The sequence below is a fragment of the Schistocerca cancellata genome, chromosome 8 (assembly GCF_023864275.1).
Source record: "Schistocerca cancellata isolate TAMUIC-IGC-003103 chromosome 8, iqSchCanc2.1, whole genome shotgun sequence".
Taxonomy (NCBI): domain Eukaryota; kingdom Metazoa; phylum Arthropoda; class Insecta; order Orthoptera; family Acrididae; genus Schistocerca; species Schistocerca cancellata.
The window spans coordinates 564,287,392-564,307,593 of NC_064633.1; the positions used below are offsets into that span (position 1 = coordinate 564,287,392).

The window sequence follows — 20,202 nt, forward strand, 5'->3', positions numbered from 1 at the left end:
TGGAGAGGGATTTAATGTTAAGGGATAAGAAATAAAAACTTCGAAGTTTGCTGATGATATCATAAGTATGTCAGAAACGGCAAAACAGAACAAAAATATATCAGGAAAGAGCAGTGGAATGGAATGGGTAGTATTTTGAGAAGAGACAAGATGAACATTAACAAAAGTAAAAAAGAAAAGGGGTAATATCATATAGCCAAATTAAATAAGCTGATAGTGAAGGAATTGTTTCAAGAAATGAGGTACAATAAGTAGTATATAAATTTGGTTATTCGGCTAGAAAAATAACTGATGACAACCGAATTAGAGAGGTTGTAATGTTCAGCCTGTCCGTAGCAAGAAAAGTATATCGGAAAAAAAAGATTAAATTTAAACATCTGGAAATATTTTCTGGAATTGTTTGCAGTGTAGCCTTTTACGTAAGTGAAACATTAACGATAATCACTTCTGACACGAAGAATATAGAAGGTTATGAAATGTGGTACTACAGAAGAATGCCAAAGATCAGATGGTTACTTTTCGTAAACTAATCAGGAGGTACTGAGCTGAAATGGGTAAAAAAATGTATGGCATCACTAGACTAAGAGAAGGTATCGGTTTCAGTGACCAGCCTTGAGATATGAAGGAATTGTCAGTTTCCTAATCGAGGAATTGTGGGCGGCAAAATCTGTACAGGGAGACAAAGGGAGGAATACTGTAAGCAGATTGAAATAAGTGTAGCTTACGGTAGTTGTTCGGAGATGACGAGCCTGTCAGACAGAGTGACATGGAGAGGTGAAGAAGACCACAGCAAAAACAATATCATATACTGCATTTTTTTATGTTTACAGGTCTCTTCCACGCATATGTTCTCTCGTGATTCTTAAAGTGTCAGCAATAATGACTGAATAAGTGCTGTGTGAAAAATTCTACCAGATCATTTCCCTTAGTTGATTTCTCTTAGTTTTCTACTATCTTTCCTTTCTATCTCCCACTCTCGACTTCCATATCTCTATCGAAATTATATTTTCTTCTCTTCACTGTACTGAAAAATTACTGCTGTCTTCTCATACATTTTTTTCACTCTCTTAATCAGTTGTGCAACTAGTAGACATGTATCGTGTCAGTCCAAAACGTTTGTAGGTAATTAAAAATACTGAATAATTAAGATGATGGTTTATGCTTTATATGCGAGTAGCCAGATAACAGCACATGCGTCAGACCCGAGAAGAGAAGCACCTGAGCCGTAGGCGAACGGGCCGCCTGTGGAAGAGAATACGACGCCGGGCGGTAGCAGAGCTAAACACGGCCGACTGATGGAGGACTGGACGCAGACAAGGACATGACCGAAGCAACATACATAGTCTACGATGTGCAAGGCGGAGAACTTTCACGACGCCAACAGAATAAGAGGAAAGAGAGTCACAACACTAATCGCAACCAGAGAGAGAGCCATAGCCAAGCGAGGTTGTTGCCCGAAGGACAGCGATAAAAGTAAGTGGCAATATATATAACTGAGTGACCGTTCGCTGGACAGTCGTATTTATATAGGCCGCGAGATAGGGATGAGGAAAACCGACCATTATTTTAGTTCTGATTAACCGGTATTTTTCGGTATTTGTTTGGCCCCTGTTATAAGAGGTGTTTTCTATTTTTTACTAATAATCGAGTAAAAACCCGGAAAAGCAATTAGCAATGACAAGAGTGCAAAATTTTTCGTTTCTAAAAAAACTCTTTTCTTTTTTAAAGAAAAGAAAATTCATTCGCAAAATTTGCGTTGGTTTGAAATACTGCTTTTTTAGAGAAAATGGGAAAAGCGATCAGTGGTATCCTAGTAACAAAAACGAGCAACAAACACATGGCATAAAAACTGATCCGACAATGCTGAAACAATAACTCCTGTCGCCGTGTGTGCTTAGGGTACGTGTGCTCGTACATTGTTGCATAGTTTGCCCGTACCTAGTCTATATGGCAATTTCTCGCTGTCATCGCCAGACATCAGTTGTATTGCAGAAAGCTACCAACTCTAGTCTAGAAAAAAAATTTTGCGATAATGTGCAATGTTTCATTTGGTTTAAACAATTAAAGATTTGTCTGTCATTTCTATGAAGTAAATTACCGAACTATGGGTTTAATAGGTCACGGCTCTGAAATACTAACACGAATTCTTTACAGACGAATGGAAAAACTGGTAGAAACCGACTTCGGGGAAGATCAGTTTTGATTCCATAGAAATGTTGGAACACGTGATACAATACTGACCCTACCAATTATCTTAGATGAAGGGAAGGCAAACCTACGTTTCTAGCATTTGTAGATGTAGAGATAGCTTTTGACAATGTTGAATGGAATACTCTCAAATTCTAATAGTGGCAGGGGTGAGACTGTTCGCTCTAACGACCATTTCGATCCATTGCCTCCGCCGGTCATTCAACTTCTGCGGAGCAGGGTACCACAGTTTTAATCGTTCAAGTGTTCTACGTATTCGCTCCTGACTTGAGTACAACGCATGGAACGTTGATACAGACATGTCATTCTGTCTAAATAATACTTCTTTGCGATGTTGTCCAACGCAAGAGTCACACTTGGCATGAATCTTAATTATGTCTTCAGAGTCTTGACCTTCACGTGAATTTTCTGCATTTTGCCGTATTGTCGTAAGTTCTTATTGATAACACCGAGTGTCTCGTCACTAGTGATGATTTGTCCGCGTTTGCATTTCAATTAAGTCGCGGCAGGCGTCCACACGTCGGTGGTTTTGTTCCAGAATCAAGGTGCACGGGATAAACTTTGCACTGACTTTTCTTATATTAGAAACATTCTCGAAAAAATGTTGAAAACTTGATTTAAAGATGCTGAAACTGATGACACGACAACGTTTATACACTATGGTGGTTGTTGTTGTTGTTGTGGTCTTCAGTCCTGAGACTGGTTTGATGCAGCTCTCCATGCTACTCTATCCTGTGCAAGCTTCTTCATCTCCCAGTATCTACTGCAACCTACATCCTTCTGAATCTGCTTAGTGTATTCATCTCTTGGTCTCCCTCTACGATTTTTACCCTCCACACTGCCCTCCAATGCTAAATTTGTGATCCCTTGATGCCTCAAAACATGTCCTACCAACCGATCCCTTCTTCTAGTCAAGTTGTGCCACAAACTTCTCTTCTCACCAATCCTATTCAATACTTCCTCATTAGTTATGTGATCTACCCATCTAATCTTCAGCATTCTTCTGCAGCACCACATTTCAAAAGCTTCTATTCTCTTCTTGTCCAAACTATTTATCGTCCATGTTTCACTTCCATACATGGCTACACTCCATACAAATACTTTCAGAAACGACTTCCTGACACTTAAATCTGTACTCGATGTTAACAAATTCCTCTTCTTGAGAAACGCTTTCCTTGCCATTGCCAGTCTACATTTTATATCCTCTCTACTTCAACCATCATCGGTTATTTTACTCCCTAAATAGCAAAACTCCTTTACTACTTTAAGTGTCTCATTTCCTAATCTAATTCCCTCAGCATCACCCGTTTTAATTCGACTACATTCCATTATCCTCGTTTTGCTTTTGTTGATGTTCATCTGATATCCTCCTTTCAAGACACTGTCCATTCCGTTCAACTGCTCTTCCAAGTCCTTTGCTGTCTCTGACAGAATTACAATGTCATCGGCGAACCTCAAAGTTTTTACTTCTTCTCCATGAAAGTATGGTGGTACTTGCGCATAACGCTGCCTGAGCACAAGTGACCGATCGAAAGCCGTCTCTTATTTACAGTTGTTAGCTCGAGCCGCCACGCTAGTTACTACACTGACGTCACTTATATGCCAGGAATAAAATCAGTCTCGGAACTCTGTGGACGGCTGAATATACCTGCACTACGGTGGTAGGTCGTAGCTTTGCATCTGTTCTCGATATTGTAATCCGTACATAATTGTGTTCAACTGTTTTCTTGTTTATATACGACATTCACTGATGGAAAAAACCGCAGCACCAAGATTAAGTTGTACGAGATAAGACAGTTCGAAGGCGTGTTTCTACATATGAAAGATAATCTCTGCCCAGATTTTGGACCCGTCGCATAAGAGTGGCACTAGGAGTGCCAATATGAGGATCCAAATCAGGTTGGCTTTAAATACTTGCTGTAACGGTCTTGAGCGTTGGTTACCGCTGATCATCATCATCATCATTTAAGACTGATTATGCCTTTCAGCGTTCAGTCTGGAGCATAGCCCCCCTTATACAGTTCCTCCATGATCCCCTATTCAGTGCTAACATTGGTGCCTCTTCTGATGTTAAACCTATTACTTCAAAATAATTCTTAACCGAATCCAGGTACCTTCTCCTCGGTCTGCCCCGACTCCTCCTACCCTCTACTGCTGAATCCGTGAGTCTCTTGGGTAACCTTGCTTCTCCCATGCGTGTAACATGACCCCACCATCTAAGCCTGTTCGCCCTGACTGCCACATCTACAGAGTTCATTCCCAGTTTTTCTTTGATTTCCTCATTGTGGACACCCTCCTGCCATTGTTCCCATCTACTAGTACCTGCAATCATCCTAGCTACTTTCATATCCGTAACCTCAACCTTGTTGATAAGGTAACCTGAATCCACCCAGCTTTCGCTCCCATACAACAAAGTTGGTCGAAAGCTTGAACGGTGCACAGATAACTTAGTCTTGGTACTGACTTCCTTCTTGCAGAAGAGAGTAGATCGTAGCTGAGCGCTCACTGCATTAGCTTTGCTACACCTCGCTTCCAGTTCTTTCACTATGTTGCCATCCTGTGAGAATATGCATCCTAAGTACTTGAAACGGTCCACCTGTTCTAACTTTGTTCCTCCTATTTGGCACTCAATCCGTTTATATTTCTTTCCCACTGACATTACTTTCGTTTTGGAGATGCTAATCTTCATACCATAGTCCTTACATTTCTGATCTAGCTCTGAAATATTACTTTGCAAACTTTCCATCGAATCTGCCATCACAACTAAGTCATCCGCATATGCAAGACTGCTTATTTTGTGTTCACATATCTTAATCTCACCCAGCCATTCTTTTGTTTTCAACATATGATCCATAAATAATGTGAACAACAGTGGAGACAGGTTGCAGCCTTGTCTTACCCCTGAAACTACTCTGAACCATGAACTCAATTTACCGTCAACTCTAACTGCTGCCTGACTATCCATGTAAAGACCTTTAATTGCTTGCAAGAGTTTGCCTCCTATTCCATAATCTCGTAGAACAGACAATAACTTCCTCCTAGGAACCCGGTCATATGCCTTTTCTAGATCTATAAAGCATAGATATAATTCCCTGTTCCACTCATAACACTTCTCCATTATTTGCCGTAAGCTAAAGATCTGGTCCTGACAGCCTCTAAGAGGCCTAAACCCACACTGATTTTCATCCAATTGGTCCTCAACTAATACTCGCACTTTCCTTTCACTGAGTTAAAAAAAAAATGGCTCTGAGCACTATGGGACTGAACTTCTATGGTCATCAGTCCCCTACAACTTAGAACTAATTAAACCTAACTAACGACATGACACACATCCTTTCCCGAGACAGGATTCGAATCTGCGACCGTAGCAGTCGCGCGGTTCCAGACTGTAGTGCCTAGAACCGCTCGGCCACCGCGGCCGGCGCTGAGTTTCAGCGACGTCATGTAACATTGTTACGAGAGCTGGATGCTCCTCCTGCGACACTGCAGAAAGCCCTGGCAGGAGTGTAACCTCTGTGTATTATCGCTGGCAGTGGTGGTCAAGGGAATGTGCGGTCGCTAGAAGATCAGACTCTGGAAGGCAACGTGGCCCTACCGAGAGTGGAGACCGCCGTATTCGGCGTATGGCTCTGGCGCGTGGTACTCCATCTGCAGCAGCAATTTGAGCAGCAGTTGGCACCACACTGAGACAACGAACTGTTACAAATCGGTTATTTCAAGGACAACTCCTAGCCAAAGGACCTGTAGCGTTCATTCCACTGACCACAAACCACCGCCATGTGCAGCTTCATTGGTGTCCAGCGACAGCTAACTGGAGAGCAGGGTGGAGGTCTGTTGTGATTTATGACGAAAGCTGGTTCTGCCACGGTACCAGCGATGGCCTTGTGTTGGTTAGAAGGAGGCCAGTAGGGGTCCTGCATCCAATCTGCGTGCTAGACACACTGGACCTATACCCATAGCTACGGTCTGGGGCGCAGTTTTGTATGACAGCAGGAGCACTTTGGTGGTTATCTCACGCTCCCTTACTACAAATTTGTGGTTAGTTTGATGATCTACTGTGCCGGCGTTCATGAAACGCATTCCAGGGGCTATTTTCCGCAGACTGCTGCTGTAGCCAAAACTTCGCTACGGAGTATCGACGTGTAGCCTTGGACTGCTTGATCACCAGATCTGTCTCCAGTCGAACACATTAGGGATAGCATCGGGCGACAACTCTAGCGTCATCACAACCAGCATTAACCGTCCCTGTATTGGCCGACGAAATGCTACATTCGTGGATTCCACCCCACAAACTGACAACTGTACAACACAATGTACGCACATTTACATGCTAGTATTAAACATTCTGGCAGTTGTACCGGTTATTAATGGACTAGAATTTTACATCTGTAACGGCTTTATTGCGCTTACATTAACTTGTGATTTTGCACTGTTAATCGTGAAAATTTGTTACCCACTCTACAGTAATTATTTTTTGTTATTGCGAATTTTTCCCTCACTGTATATTGCGTTGAATGCTCTGTACTACATGTGTCTCTCTGGCTTATTGAATTTTGGGGAAGATGAGTGCGCCTTTTCTCTGTATAACGCCAACAATGGCCCACGCGACTGTTTACGCGCCGAAATGGTGTGCTGAGAGTCGTGTGGTTTCTTGCACGGAGCGGTCGCTCGCAGTGGAAAAAATGGTATGAAGAATTTGACAGAAGATATAATAAAGAGAAGGAAAAGGTGCGTGGATGAAATTTTGAGATTCATGATACAAGCATTACCCTTTGTTTTAATCAGTGACTTTTGTGGTAACGAGTAAAAGCAACTTTGCCACGGTTCCTTTAGTATGAATATGAAAGAAGCTTAACTGTTGACACAAAACTGGACGATTTTTAATTTTGTTACGGAAGTGTATTACGTGCAGAAGGGACAATAAAATAATGCAATATAACTTGTATTGTTGTTATTTGAAACTGAAATCGTCTATTTTGTAACTGCACAAATATAATTTTTGAAAAGAAACACGTGTTGGTATTAGGCACATGGTCAGGTTTATTTCGTAAGGAATTTGGTTCTTTTAGTAAAGCCCCAAAACTAGGGGTCGATAGCAACAGAATTAACAAAAATACCCGAAACAGGAGCTTTACATCAGTCGCCATGACAGGGACAGTAATACAATATCTTATATCCTGTTCTTCCTGCTACCCAGCCATCATTAATAGGCACCACATCTCACTACTTCCAGGTATTCTTCTTACGTCATCTAGCGTACAAATATGACTGAAATCTCAGAAATTCTACGGCCTCGCCGTCAGTAGGTGTTGGAAATAGTTCCTTTAACCACATTCCCCTGAGTAGCCCCCACACAAAGATCTGTAAAGAGAGTGTTTTACGTCAGGAATATATGAATGTTGAGGATGCCATTGTTGTTCAACCATACGTCTGAGAAGCTTCTCTTGGGGAATATTACACCTTCAGTGTCACTTTGTTTCCAGCTGTGCTGCAGTACTAGCTCTCAGACCGAGTCCAGGTAATTTAGCCACAAGATTGTTACCGCTGCTCCTTTTTAAATGACTGCTGGTCCTCTTAAGGGATTACATATTTTGTTCTCCGAAGATAGTTCTCCGACATTGTTGTGCCTACCTGTATCGCTGAAGCGAGGTCCATGGCACGCGAGGATACATCTTGCAACGGTCTCGCATGGCTGTTTCATTTCATGGTGACATTGTGTGTCCTATCGAAGTTCTGTAATATGCCCACCTGGGTAGAAACTATTTCTGATCTGGGAGTATAGTGTTGGTAGTTCGTGCACGTATGTCGAGTTGGGGTGAACAAAATGTTGGCAATCGCAAGACACTTAAAAATATTTTGGGAGGATAACGAGAATAAACTGGCCCTTAATATTGCTTTACATTGCACTCTCTATTGAATAATTAAAACGTAAATGTGATTTTTCACGGTAAATGATAACAGCCAAACAGTTGCAGGGTAAAGATTTATTAAAATTCTTGACCACGGTTTAGGTATATCTAAATAAACCTTCATCAGAAGTGAAATACACTAAAATCACATCCTGCAGTGGAGATACGTGAAACAATTGTACCAAAGGCGTCGTCAGTAATTAAATCATCATCTCCATTTATACACTCCTGGAAATGGAAAAAAGAACACATTGACACCGGTGTGTCAGACCCACCATACTTGCTCCGGACACTGCGAGAGGGCTGTACAAGCAATGATCACACGCACGGCACAGCGGACACACCAGGAACCGCGGTGTTGGCCGTCGAATGGCGCTAGCTGCGCAGCATTTGTGCACAGCCGCCGTCAGTGTCAGCCAGTTTGCCGTGGCACACGGAGCTCAATCGCAGTCTTTAACACTGGTAGCATGCCGCGACAGCGTCGACGTGAACCGTATGTGCAGTTGACGGACTTTGAGCGAGGGCGTATAGTGGGCATGCGGGAGGCCGGGTGGACGTACCGCCGAATTGCTCAACACGTGGGGCGTGAGGTCTCCACGGTACATCGATGTTGTCGCCAGTGGTCGGCGGAAGGTGCACGTGCCCGTTGACCTGGGACCGGACCGCAGCGACGCACGGATGCACGCCAAGACCGTAGGATCCTACGCAGTGCCGTAGGGGACCGCACCGCCACTTCCCAGCAAATTAGGGACACTGTTGCTCCTGGGGTATCGGCGAGGACCATTCGCAACCGTCTCCATGAAGCTGGGCTACGGTCCCACACACCGTTAGGCCGTCTTCCGCTCACGCCCCAACATCGTGCAGCCCGCCTCCAGTGGTGTCGCGACAGGCGTGAATGGAGGGACGAATGGAGACGTGTTGTCTTCAGCGATGAGAGTCGCTTCTGCCTTGGTGCCAATGATGGTCGTATGCGTGTTTGGCGCCGTGCAGGTGAGCGCCACAATCAGGACTGCATACGACCGAGGCACAAAGGGCCAACACCCGGCATCATGGTGTGGGGAGCGATCTCCTACACTGGCCGTACACCACTGGTGATCGTCGAGGGGACAATGAATAGTGCACGGTACATCCAAACCGTCATCGAACCCATCGTTCTACCATTCCTAGACCGGCAAGGGAACTTGCTGTTCCAACAGGACAATGCACGTCCGCATGTATCCCGTGCCACCCAACGTGCTCTAGAAGGTGTAAGCCAACTACCCTGGCCAGCAAGATGTCCGGATCTGTCCCCCATTGAGCATGTTTGGGACTGGATGAAGCGTCGTCTCACGCGGTCTGCACGTCCAGCACGAACGCTGGTCCAACTGAGGCGCCAGGTGGAAATGGCATGGCAAGCCGTTCCACAGGACTACATCCAGCATCTCTACGATCGTCTCCATGGGAGAATAGCAGCCTGCATTGCTGCGAAAGGTGGATATACACTGTACTAGTGCCGACATTGTGCATGCTCTGTTGCCTGTGTCTATGTGCCTGTGGTTCTGTCAGTGTGATCATGTGATGTATCTGACCCCAGGAATGTGTCAATAAAGTTTCCCCTTCCTGAGACAATGAATTCACGGTGTTCTTATTTCAATTTCCAGGAGTGTATAACATAATTACGAACAGCGGGCGATGCGAACACAGCATAGCATCGACCCTCTGTTCATAATTATGTTGTATAAATGAAGATGATGTTTTAACTACTGGCGACGCCTTTGGCACGATTGTTTCATGTATCTCCACTGCAGGATGTGATTTTAGTGTATTTTACTTCTGATGAAGGTATATTTAGATATACCGGTACCGAAACCGTGGTCAAGGATTTTAATAAATCTCTATCCTGTAACTGTTTGGCTGTTAACATTTACCGAGAAGAATTTCAACAGTTGCTGTTTCAGGCATGTTTAAAATCTTAACGAAAAGGTGAGTCATTAGTTATTTGGGGATATATCTGCAAGGAATAAAACAAGTTGTCTCTTCGTGCAGGTGGTGTTATGCGACGGAACAGCAAAAACCGGGCTCCAAAATATCACAACAGTGTAAAGGCGCTTTCTCCACGTCAGTTAAACGGAAGCCCAGCACAATTCCCGGTATCATGTGGTTCTAAGTTAGCAATGGACGGTTTGACGATAACGGAACAAATGTAGTGCGACGAAGCAGATTCGATACATTCTTTGTCGAGAATGTTGGCTGGTTTTCGGTGGCTTGAATGACCCAGTTTTGCAGCAGTATTTCTCCTCTGAGATAAATTCATTCATTTAAGAGGAGGGCAATTCATTCATTTAAGAGGAGGGCAATTTCGAAAGTGTTATAGGTACATACATTCGTTTGTTGAATTTACCAGCTGCACTTCAAATTGTATACATTCGAAAGTATCTGTAACTAGTAACGCACCATCTGGCAACTAGTCAAGATCTGTTAGCAGTTAGGCGCAGTCGTGGATACATGACAACTCTGTAACTTTGTCCAGGGGGTCAAAGCGGAGGGCAGTTAAAACAAAATAAAGCTACAAACATGTGTCTCATATTTAGTGCTTGTACAAGACCTCATACAGCCTGGAAATTTTATTTTCGATCGTTGGTTTCTTCATAGAAAATATTCTAGGATCCTCTGTGGTGAGCATAATTTTGGCAACATGTTACAGACAGCTTCTAACATCATCCACTACACAGACTTTTCACTGCTGACAGAAATACACTCCTGGAAATTTAAATAAGAACACCGTGAATTCATTGTCCCAGGAAGGGGAAACTTTATTGACACATTCCTGGGGTCAGATACATCACATGATCACACTGACAGAACCACAGGCACATAGACACAGGCAACAGAGCATGCACAATGTCGGCACTAGTACAGTGTATATCCACCTTTCTCAGCAATGCAGGCTGCTATTCTCCCATGGAGACGATCGTAGAGATGCTGGATGTAGTCCTGTGGAACGGCTTGCCATGCCATTTCCACCTGGCGTCTCAGTTGGACCAGCGTTCGTGCTGGACGTGCAGACCGCGTGAGACGACGCTTCATCCTGTCCCAAACATGCTCAATGGGGGACAGATCCGGAGATCTTGCTGGCCAGGGTAGTTGACTTACACCTTCTAGAGCACGTTGGGTGGCACGGGATACATGCGGACGTGCATTGTCCTGTTGGAACAGCACGTTCCCTTGCCGGTCTAGGAATGGTAGAACGATGGGTTCGAAGACGGTTTGGATGTACCGTGCACTATTCAGTGTCCCCTCGACGATCACGAGTGGTGTACGGCCAGTGTAGGAGATCGCTCCCCACACCATGATGCCGGGTGTTGGCCCTGTGTGCCTCGGTCGTATGCAGTCCTGATTGTGGCGCTCACCTGCACGGCGCCAAACACGCATACGACCATCATTGGCACCAAGGCAGAAGCGACTCTCATCGCTGAAGACGACACGTCTCCATTCGTCCCTCCATTCACGCCTGTCGCGACACCACTGGAGGCGGGCTGCACGATGTTGGGGCGTGAGCGGAAGACGGCCTAACGGTGTGCGGGACCGTAGCCCAGCTTCATGGAGACGGTTGCGAATGGTCCTCGCCGATACCCCAGGAGCAACAGTGTCCCTAATTTGCTGGGAAGTGGCGGTGCGGTCCCCTACGGCACTGCGTAGGATCCTACGGTCTTGGCGTGCATCCGTGCGTCGCTGCGGTCCGGTCCCAGGTCGACGGGCACGTGCACCTTCCGCCGACCACTGGCGACAACATCGATGTACTGTGGAGACCTCACGCCCCACGTGTTGAGCAATTGGGCGGTACGTCCACCCGGCCTCCCGCATGCCCACTATACGCCCTCGCTCAAAGTCCGTCAACTGCACATACGGTTCACGTCCACGCTGTCGCGGCATGCTACCAGTGTTAAAGACTGCGATGGAGCTCCGTATGCCACGGCAAACTGGCTGACACTGACGGCGGCGGTGCACAAATGCTGCGCAGCTAGCGCCATTCGACGGCCAACACCGCGGTTCCTGGTGTGTCCGCTGTGCCGTGCGTGTGATCATTGCTTGTACAGCCCTCTCGCAGTGTCCGGAGCAATAATGGTGGGTCTGACACACCGGTGTCAATGTGTTCTTTTTTTCCATTTCCAGGAGTGTATTTATGTCCCAGCGGAAAATTTTCATAAGCAGGCGGCTTTGAAAAAAGGCAAACTATTATTAAAAAGGGCCTGTGAAGGAATATATCGGAAACGAATTTCACGTGTTGCTGTCATGAACATCTACTTAAAGAGGTAGAATGACAGTGAAACTACCATTATGCGCTAAATTGTTGGACGTCCAAGACTTTTCACAGAATGTGGGGCTCGGAGGCTTGTCTGCTCTGTAAAGTAGGATAGATGGTGATTCGTATGATCTCTGCATTAAGAGCACTATGCTGGTGCACGCACAAGCTTTTCGGAGCACATCGTTCATCGTCCATTGTTGAACACCATCCCTACGTTTCCACATGTTGACTGATCGACATCGTCAGTTACGATTGCAGTGGGCACGGGACTATCGTCATTCGACCTTCGATCAATGGAATCGTTTACTCTTCGGTTCAAATGGCTCTAAGCACTATGGGACATCTGAGGTCATCATTCCCCTAGACTTAGAATTACTTAAGCCTAACTAACCTGAGGACATCACACACATCCGTGCCCGAGGCAGGATTGGAACCTGCGACCGTAGCGGCAGCGCGGTTTGCTCTTCGAGTGAATCACATGTTTGCTACACTAGGTCTATGGCTACGGGAGACGCTCTCCTGCACTTGCACGGGACCGGCGGTAGTAAACGATGCCAGCTGAGAAACAGCTGCATACGTTCATGCCTGAAGTTTTCCCCGACGGCGATGTCATCTTTCAGCAATGTAATTGTTAGCGCCTCGGAACCAAAACCGTGCTACAGTGGTTTGTAGAGCATTATAGTGAACTCATGTCCTCATGTCTCTGCGACGTTATTCGTCTGATGTAAATCCTGTGAAACCCATCCGGGTTGCTTCGGACGCTTTCACCGTGTACGCAGATCAACGGCCCGAATTACATGACACTTGCGTAGACGTCTAATGCCACATACCTCCTCAACTTACCTACAGACTGTCGGATCCCTGATTTGCAGAATCGTGATGTATCTCGACGCACAAACAAGCTATTAAGCAGGTGGTCATAATGTTTTGGCTCATCAGTGGATACACATTTGAAATAATTACGAAGTTCTTTCTATGGCACCCCTGTTGAAATTTTCACATTTTGTAATTTGAAACCAAGGTTATCTGTTAGATATGTAAATGCAATGCTCCTGGGATTTAAAGTATATGCAATGATATCTTCGGATGTTCGGTCTCAGATATTGATATTCTTCATAAAAATCCTGAGCCAATTATAAAGTTTGTGTGTGCTTACCTTCGTAGCCCCTCTGTGTTGACCCTGAAATCAGAAAGAATACGGTGTTATCAAGCAGCAGAATAACACAGTACACGTACTTATTTTTAGAGGGAGTCACACACCTCTAGTGTCTTAAGTGTATCGCAAGAGGGAAAATCGATTAATAAGAAATCGAAACTGAAGGTCGTGAATGAACAGTAGAGTGTCGAGTCTACATTTTACATGTAGATATACGCAGTAATCCATCCAACGCTTTCAGAATGTTTGTCCATGCAACCCATTATAGGTAATCCACAAACTGGGGACAATCTATCAAACTTTCTTTCTACAAATAAATAATTTTTTACAACTGCAGTGAACTTTACCATTGACAGTTGCGGATGTCCCATCAAGAAAAATTGTATCAAAAGTAAGATAATAAAATGATTTGATGAATGTAGTATTCGTTAGCACCGGTCTGAATTCACATTAGGAACCTATTGAAGTCGTAAAAAACTGTCAATAATGCAGATAACCTAAGAACTTCTAGCTATAGGATACCGTTCTCGATAATTAAAAGAACTATTGTAAAAAAGGGTTAATGGTGTCCAAGCACAAGTAAGTATGATCTTTTCGTTGTTTTTCCCTAATTGTCGTCGAGTACCTTGATTGAAGACGGATTTTCAGTGGCGGATTTAAATGGACTTTAGGCCCTACATTTTGTGTCTCAACTTACAGATCTGGTATGAAGTAGGATATGAGTATTGCGAGTAGCTAAATATAATGATACAGGACGACTCATTTCTACGTTATTTACTAGAACTTCTGCTGGAAACGATGACAAATGTAATCGACGTGGAGATGCGAAAGGCATATGGACAGAACAGTGTGTCGCAGTATCATGCATATACAAGACATAAAGGACTATCAGCATTTGCTGCCTCATGTGCATAAGCCTAAACTGTGTCTTTTAAATGAACCACATATTGATTTCTAGAAGATCGAAGGACTAAGCTCCTGAGGATACATTTTGTTTTTGTTCGCTTACCAGAATACGAAGCTTGTTGATGGTTTCGAATGATCACTTGCGAGTCTGATCAAGCAGCGCAATGTTAAAACCATATCCTGCAGACAGTGAACAATGTCTTAGGTTCTAGCAACGTTCCAAGTTTCATAAACTGTGACTAATCTGTAAAAAGAACCTTGGAATTTGTTGAAGAATCTGTGTGTTGCGTGATCGAGACAGATGATTTTCATCATAATGAGAGAATGTCGTGTTTTCATCAATGATTTAATATCACTTTCTCATCAAAACTGTCTCAGCCATTCCGGTATCTAACGGGGAATAGCCGCAAGTGGTACATGATGCAAAGCGATTAAACGCCACAGACACAGCTCTAGACTTTACCATGCATTGCAGTTTTCAACGATACGCATTCAGCCTGACCCTGCATGTTTTCAAGTACCATCCAATAACCTTCCGTTAGATCCCCTTGGCGTTTTCTTATAGAGCCTAGGAAAAATAAAACTGGCAAGGGAAACAATTGCAACAAGACTGGAGAGGAATCGATCCTTGTTAATGACCCCCACGGCTAATGATGGAGACAGAAACCGTTGCCACGAAGTTCTGCATTCCTGATTTTTCTGGAGGTTTTGAAAAAAAAAAAAAAACATCTCCTATCTTAAGCTCATTCCCAAACACGTGTCCCGTGAAACTGTGCTTAATGTAACACAAGAAAATAAACAGGCGTTGTTGTATTAAACTGGTCACTGAACACGTCAGCTCCTCTCACTCACTCTAAGCACACTACGGGCCATTAAAATTGCTACACCAAAAAGATGACGTGCTACAGACGCGAAATTTAACCGACATGTAGAAGATGCTGTGATATGCAAATGAATAGCTTTTCAGAGCATTCACACAAGGTTTGCGCCAGTCGCGACACCTACAACGTGCTGACTTGAGGAAAGTTTCCAACCAATTTCTCATACACAAACAGCAGTTGAAACGTTTGCTGGTGAAACGTTGTTGTGATGCCTCGTGTAAGGAGAACAAATTCGTACCATCACGTTTCCGACTTTGATAAAGGTCGGATTGTAGCCTATCACGATTGCGGTTTATGGTATCGCGAAATTGCTGCTCGCGTTGGTCGAGATCCAATGACTGTTAGGAGAATATGGAATCGGTGGGTTTATGAGGGTAATACGGAACGCCGTGCTGGATCCCAATGGCCTCGTATCACTTGCAGTCGAGATGACAGGCATCTTATCCGCATGACTGTAACGAATCGTGCAGCCACGTCTCGAATTCTGAGTCAACAGATGGGGACGTTTGCAAGACAACAACCATCTGCACGAACAGTTTGACGACTTTTGCAGCAGCACGATCAGCTTGGAGACCATGGCTGCGGTTACCCTTGGCGCTGCATCACAGACAGGAGCGCCTGCAATGGTGAACTTAACGACGAACCTGGGTGTACGAATGGCAATACGTCATTTTTTTCGGATGAATCCAAGTTCTGTTTACAGCATCATGATGGTCGCATCCGTGTTTGGCGACATCGCGGTGAACGCACATGGGAATCGTGTATTCGTCATCGCGATATTGGAGTATCACCCGACGTGATGGTATGGGGTGCCATTGGTTACATTTCTCGATCTCTTCTTGTTCGCATTGACATAACTTTGAACAGTGGACGTTACATTTCAGATGTGTTACGACCCGTGGCTCTACCCTTCATTCGATCCCTGCGAAACTCTACATTTCAGCAGGATAATGCACGACCGCATATTACAGGTCGTGTACGGGCCTTTGTTGATACAGAAAATGTTCGACTGCTGCCCCGGCCAGCACATTCTCCAGATCTCGCACCAAGTGAAAACGTCTGGTCAATGGTGTCCGAGCAGCTGGCTCGTCACAATACGCCAGTCACCACTCTTGATGAACTGTGGTATCGTGTTGAAGCTGCATGGGCAGCTGTAGCTGTACACGGTGTCCAAGCTCTGTTTGACTCAATGCGCAAGCGTATCAATGCCGTTATTACAGCCAGAGGTGGTTGTTCTGGATACTGATTTATGAGTATCTATGCACCCAAGTTGCGTGAAAATGCAATTACATGTCAGTTGTAGTACAATATATTTGTCCAATGAATACCCGTTTATCATCTGCATTTTTTCTTGGTCTAGCAATTGTAATAGCCAGTAGTGTACGTAAAGTTTCGCGATACATGGGGAGGAATAACAGAGAAGATAAAAGAAAGTTCAAAGTTTCTTAAATCACTATATATGTTCTGTATGACACCTTCAATCACGCGGACAGCACCTAAGCTACACTGCACTTCTGCCATACATTTTCATTCATGCAATACCTGATCAGAAATACCGCGAAACCGACTAGGGGACATTAATATGACGTGTGTCCATACTTCACCTTTATGGCGCTCTGGGCTCTGCTGGTGACACTTTCAGTGAGGTGTCTGAATGTCTGTGGTGGAATATCAGCTGTTTCATCGTCAAGATCCAAAAATTCAGAGAAGATAACTGAACCTTTGTGCGATCGATAGTTCGCGACACGTCTCCTGGAAAACGATATATGGCGTGAAGGGGGCGTGGCGGAATCGCAGCGAGTCGCGTTCATCGTGTTTTTCGGGAGAGGGAGTGAAGAGCACGAACAGCGCAGGTCTGCGGGACAACGGACAGGCCGTTTGTTATGCCACCAGAATGATTTCCAAGTATTGTTTGCTTGAGAATCTTCCGAACGCAAGGGACCTCCATCGGAAACAGGAGTGGACACATTATTCCCTTGCCGACGAAATTTGGAGCCGGCCGGTGGGTCGCCGTCATCCTACCGTGAGCAGATTATTCTGTCCGGTTCTCTTCCTGCGCGTGTTTGTGTCTTGCTGCTTCCCTACCGCACTCGGTTCAGTCTGCTGCCATTGTTGTTCCCTTTTCCTGTGTCTGGCCAGCCGACGCGAGGATCGTGTAGCTCGTATGAAAACATAATAGCTTCAGTTCGGTAACTGTCATAGAGTTGTGATTTGATTGAGTGTTTTAAATTGTTGCCATTTTGGACTGAATGGGTTTCCGTAATTCTTATCTAATCTTCAATGTGTGATTATTCGCGCCGTTCAGTTGTGCACTAAATCGCCAAGTCTCTTCGTTTAGTTACTGACAAGGGAACCTCCCCATCGCACCCCCCTCAGACTGAGTTATAAGTTGGCACTGTGGATAGGCCTTGAAAACTGAACACAGATCACTCGAGAAAACAGGAAGAAGTTGTGGGGAACTATGAAAAAAATAAGCAAAATATACGAACTGAGTAGTCCATGTGCAAGATGTGCAACATCAGGGACAAAGTAAGCTCAGGAGCGCCGTGGTCTCGTGGTTCTCGTGAGCAGCTGCGGAATGAGAGGTCCTTGGCTCAAATCTTCCCTTGAGTGAAAAGTTTACTTTCTTTATTTTCGCAAAGTAATGATCTGTCCGTTCGTTCATTGACGTCTCTGTTCACTGTAATAAGTTTAGTGTCTGTGTTTTGCGACCGCACCGAAAACTTTGCGATTATTAGACGAAAGGACGTGCCTCTCCAATGGGAACCGAGAACATTTGATCGCAAGGTCATAGGTCAACCGATTCCTCCACAGGAAAACGCGTCTGATATATTCTATACGACACCGGTGACGGCATGTGCGTCACATGACAGGAATATGTTGTCGACCTACCTTACTTGTACACTTGGCGAATGGGTAAAAAGATTCTTCTACCTTGCCCGATTTAGGTTTTCTTGTGGATGTGATAATCACTCCCAAAATACGGACAGATAATAACTATCTGAAAATAAAAAATTAAAATTTACAGTCTAGGGAAGACTTGAACCAAGGACCTTTTTTTTAAAATCTCATTTTTTTTTGTTCGTTTTTGTTCGTTGAATCTGCTGAGGGCGGACGTCGTAAGACATCCGTTTAAGTTCGTTGGTGATCGATTAACTCAGTTTTTTTTTATTACAGAGGGCACCTAACCCTCTGGCCGAACACGCTGAGCTACCGTGCCGGCTGCCTCTCGTTCGCCAGCTGCTCACGCTAACCACGGGACCACGGCACTCCTGAGCTGACACTATCCTAGATGTTGCCTATCCTGCACGTGGACTACTCAGTTTGTATATTTTGCTTATTTTTATCATAGTTCCACACAACTTATTCCTGCTTTCTCGATTGATCTGTGTTCAGTTTTTCAAGGCCTATCCACTGTGCCAACTTATAACTAAATCTGAGGGGGGGTGCGATGGGGAGGTTCCCTTGTGAGAGCCGGCAACCTTGTGCGTCTTACGCAGGCAAATCATGTTGTTTGTATTCTGGCGATTTATACTTCGAAGCCGAGCTTGCGTTTAACTTAGATGAAGTACACCAGCCAGCCGTTCGTGTCTCCTTTCCACCTATGATTTCCGTCCCGCGAGAAGGTTAAGTATTTGATGTTTCCCCCTCGTAGCGTTATTTGAAGCTGAATCTCGCTTCACCGCTGAACTTCTTTACGATCAGGTGTAAATGGCGGTCGGTGCTTTGGCCACTGTCCATATAACTTTTAACGACCTATTAGAACCGTTTTGTCTACACTTCCAGCCTGTAATATGATGACTTAAGTTTTTATTCGTTTTACTTAAGAGTTACTTCTCTGCTCATCAGGCTATCACTGTACGTTTTTGTCTTGGGACCTGTACCTACTGCTTGCTTACAAAAGCAGCGTGATGAGCAGTGTATCGGACCTGCTTTAAGTAATTTCGGGGCCGTTCGTCCGGACCACACTGCCCGATGCATGGTGGTTTCATATGAACTGTTTTACTTTTCTTTGAGTCAACTCCGTGTATACAGCGTGGTCCATTGATCGCGACCGGGACAAATATCTCGCGAAATAAGCGTCAAACGAAAAAACTACAAAGAACGAAGCTCGTCTAGCTTGATGGGGGAAACCAGATGGCGCTATGGATGGCCCGCTGGATGGCGCTGCCATAGGTCAAACGGAAATCAGCTCAGTTTTTTAAAATAGGGACCCCCATTTTTATTACATATTCGTGTAGTACGTAAAGAAATATGAATGTTTTAGTTGGACCATTTTCTTCGATTTGTGATAGATAGCGCTGTAATAGTCACAAACATATGGCTGACAGTTTTAGACAAACAGTTGGTAACAGGTAGGTTTTTTAAATTAAAATAGAGAACGTAGGTACGTTTGAACGTTTTATTTCGGTTGTTGCAATGTGATACATGTACCTTTGTGAACTCATTTCTGAGAACGTATGCTGTTACAGCGTGATTACCTGTAAATACCACATTAATACAATAATTGCTCAAAATGATGTCTGTCAACCTCAATGCATTTGGCAATACGTGTAACGACATTCCTCTCAACACCGAGTAGTTCGCCTTCCGTAATGTTCGCACATGCATCGACCATGCGCTGACGCATGTTGTCAGGCGTTGTCGGTGGATCACGATAGCAAATATCCTTCAACTTTCCCCACAGAAAGAAATACGGGGACGTCAGATCCAGTGAACGTGTGGGCCACGGTATGGTGCTTCGACGATCAATCCACCTGTCATGAAATATGGTATTCGATACCGCTTCAACTGCACGCGAGCTATGAGCCGGACATCCATCATGTTGGAAGTACATCGCCATTCTGCCATGCAGTG

At 44.6% G+C, this 20,202-nt stretch overlaps 1 protein-coding gene across 1 annotated transcript in view; it reads right to left on the bottom strand.

Annotated features, from left to right (window-relative positions):
* The window catches only part of LOC126095128 (carbonic anhydrase-related protein 10-like), a 460,639-nt gene that overhangs the window by 368,106 nt on the left and 72,331 nt on the right, over positions 1-20,202 (bottom strand). The window contains exon 2 of the mRNA XM_049909836.1: positions 13,559-13,582. Coding sequence (XP_049765793.1) covers positions 13,559-13,582 — 24 coding nt within the window. The remainder of the gene's footprint in view (positions 1-13,558; positions 13,583-20,202) is intronic.